At 46.3% G+C, this 2,659-nt stretch overlaps 1 protein-coding gene across 1 annotated transcript; it reads right to left on the reverse strand.

The window, feature by feature from the left end:
- Positions 1–1,036: 1,036 nt before the first annotated feature.
- On the reverse strand, positions 1,037–2,266 carry LOC134468201 (C-C chemokine receptor type 6-like). The gene has a single exon (XM_063222140.1). It carries the CDS (start codon positions 2,264–2,266, stop codon positions 1,037–1,039), a length of 1,230 nt encoding a protein of 409 aa, XP_063078210.1.
- Positions 2,267–2,659: the final 393 nt, after the last annotated feature.

Consider the following 2,659-nt stretch of genomic DNA (forward strand, 5'->3'; position numbering starts at 1 on the left):
CAGAGTAAAAAAAAAATCCCATTTCACCCTGATCCCCGCCCGGAGTAAAAAATAAATCCCATCCTTCCCCACTCCTTTAGAATGACTCCTGATTCCATCCAGAACCCATTCATTGGCGTTTTCATGGCCGCTCCCTCCCACTCCCATTTAATTGTATTCCCACTCTTGCCCAGTCCTGTTGATTGACACATTTTGACTCCCATCCCATGGCACCTAACAGGATTCCTGACAAATGCCATCCTCTAGTAGACAAGCTACGACACAATTAGGATACACAAACATTTTTACACTTTTTTACAGCAAATAAACAGACCCCTAAAACCATTGTGAAATATTTCACAAGTGATTCCTTCATGGTCAGCCCATGGTTAGTCCTTCACATGGGTAGTAATCATGTAATGAAATGAATGACGAATGCAATTTACAATTGTGTAAATAGTGAAATTGCTCCTGGATTGGATGTTGACATGATGGTATCGGTGTCTGTAGTCAAGGTCACTGTTAGGTCAATGTCATATTGTTGCTGCCATGTTAGAAGGAATGATGAATTCATAAGTGCATACACTGGAGAGAGTAACTTGTGCGTTGTACAAAATGTAGTAACTAAAACTTTTGAGCATCTGAGTTTAGCAGTTGAGGGTAAGTCCACCTGCAAACCAAACAGGCTGTGGTGGTTGTGGTGGTCATGGTAAAGGATATGATGTCAATCTATGTGTGTTTGTTGTGGCCACATCAGTGACACATACGGTTAGGGGATGTGATGTGTGTCCTTATGTCCTTATATTTTTGAGGGGGTCAAATGATACGACCAGGCAAGTGCGTTGGAGAAGATCCAGTACTCAAGGTTGCTGATCAGAAAAACTATAAAACACAAGGTGTGTCTCTTTGGGCATCACATGGTACAACTTGTGAATTATACGCACACTTCATCTGGAGATGGCCCCGCAGGTTGCTGATCAGAAAATTATTATAAAAGCACACACACTCTAGCCATTTTGCAGCAACTTGTGTGGGAGTTTTTATATGTTTACTGGGGTCACATTGTGAAGGAGGTCCCGTGGTCCGTGTTGGAGCCGTCGATTGACTTGCGGGTCGACAGGCAGACCTCAGAAGTGAGCCTGGAAGACTGGCGCCGCGCCCCAACGTAACCCTTGCTCACGCACCACAGGTCCCGCAGAACCTTCTGGAAGTGGCTGCGGAACCGTACGCCCACGAACGCATACAGGAAAGGATTAAGACAGCAGTGCAGGAAAGCCAGCGTCTGCGTGACGTGCAGCCCTATCTTACCGGCATTCTCGGCAGCACACAACCTCTGTTCCTTCAGGGTGACGGTGTCCACCAGAAGCATGAGGTTATATGGCAGGTGACAGAGGATGAAGACCAGCACTACCGAGAGCACCACCCGCACCGCCTTGTGCCGCTGGAAGTTGCGGGCCTTCAGCAGGGTCAGGATGATGGAGGTGTAGCAGAAGGCCATGGCCACCAGGGGCAGCAAGAAGCCGATCGCCATCTGCAGACTTGGAACAACAACCTTCATGGTGTCAGCGTTGTCTTTGTCAAACACAGGGATGCACAAGACTGGTTCTTTTGCCTCAGACTCTTCATAATCAAGGTACCATCCATAGTCATCTGGACTGTTAGTGGTTTGGTTGATAGGAGTCTGCTCTGTGCTGTTGCTCTCAATCTCTGGGAACATAAATGTAGTATGGTTGCTTTGGTACAGATCCGAATACATGAATGTGGGCAGGGAGAGTAGAATAGCCGTCACCCAGACAACCAAACAAATAGCATGGCTGTAAACCAGTGTGCGAGAGCGCAGGTATCGTGAGCGGTTAGCGCAGACAATAGCAAGGTAGCGGTCACCACTGATACAGCCCAGTAGCAGCAGCCCACTGTATAGATTGATGCTGTAGGCACCTCGCAAGAACTTGCAGGCACCGTGTCCCATTGACCAATCATGCTGCTCGTTGAAGACGATAAGAGGCAACACCACAACGAAGAAGACGTCAGCCACTGCGACATTCAGCAGGTACACGTCTGTCATGGACTTGGTCTTTTTGTAGAAGGCGTACGTGACGATGACCAGCAGGTTGCCTAGCAAACCCACCACGACGATGATGGAATACACGTAGACGCTGATGTAACCGTAGACATCGTCTGCCTTTTGGGAGTCACACGGCTCTGCCTCTGCCATGTTGGTGTTGTACATGTAATACTCGTCACTGTCGTTGTTGTACATGGAGTACTTGTCACTGTCACTGCTCATTGTTTTTTGCTCCCAGACTACAAGAAAACAGAAAGACAAAAAAGGGTCAAAACCAGTAGGCTACTTGGTTACACTTCATTTGAAGGTCCATGCTATATTAACTAGATACAGTTGTTTAAAAAGTCCAGTAACAGCATGTAACATTAGTCTATGCACTTGTAGGCCTGCTGTACCTTTGGTGTTAGGGTTAGGTCCGTACAGTATAAAGACAGGCTGATATGTGGATACACAAAAAAGAACCGTATAAAAGGTTCCCCAGTATGATTACAATTATTGTTTTATCTCATGACCAAATGAATCAATATAACAATAAATTATCAGTGTTCAGGAAAAAGGGGACAAATGAGAAAACCCCATTCACCCCATACACAGTCACTGCATCAACATCAATCT

The sequence above is a fragment of the Engraulis encrasicolus genome, chromosome 18, assembly GCF_034702125.1.
Source record: "Engraulis encrasicolus isolate BLACKSEA-1 chromosome 18, IST_EnEncr_1.0, whole genome shotgun sequence".
Taxonomy (NCBI): Eukaryota; Metazoa; Chordata; class Actinopteri; order Clupeiformes; family Engraulidae; genus Engraulis; species Engraulis encrasicolus.

Coding starts and splice junctions, on each gene's coding strand:
- LOC134468201 (XM_063222140.1), bottom strand. CDS start 2,266: ATGAGCAGTGACAGTGACAAGTACTCCATGTACAACAACGACAGTGAC.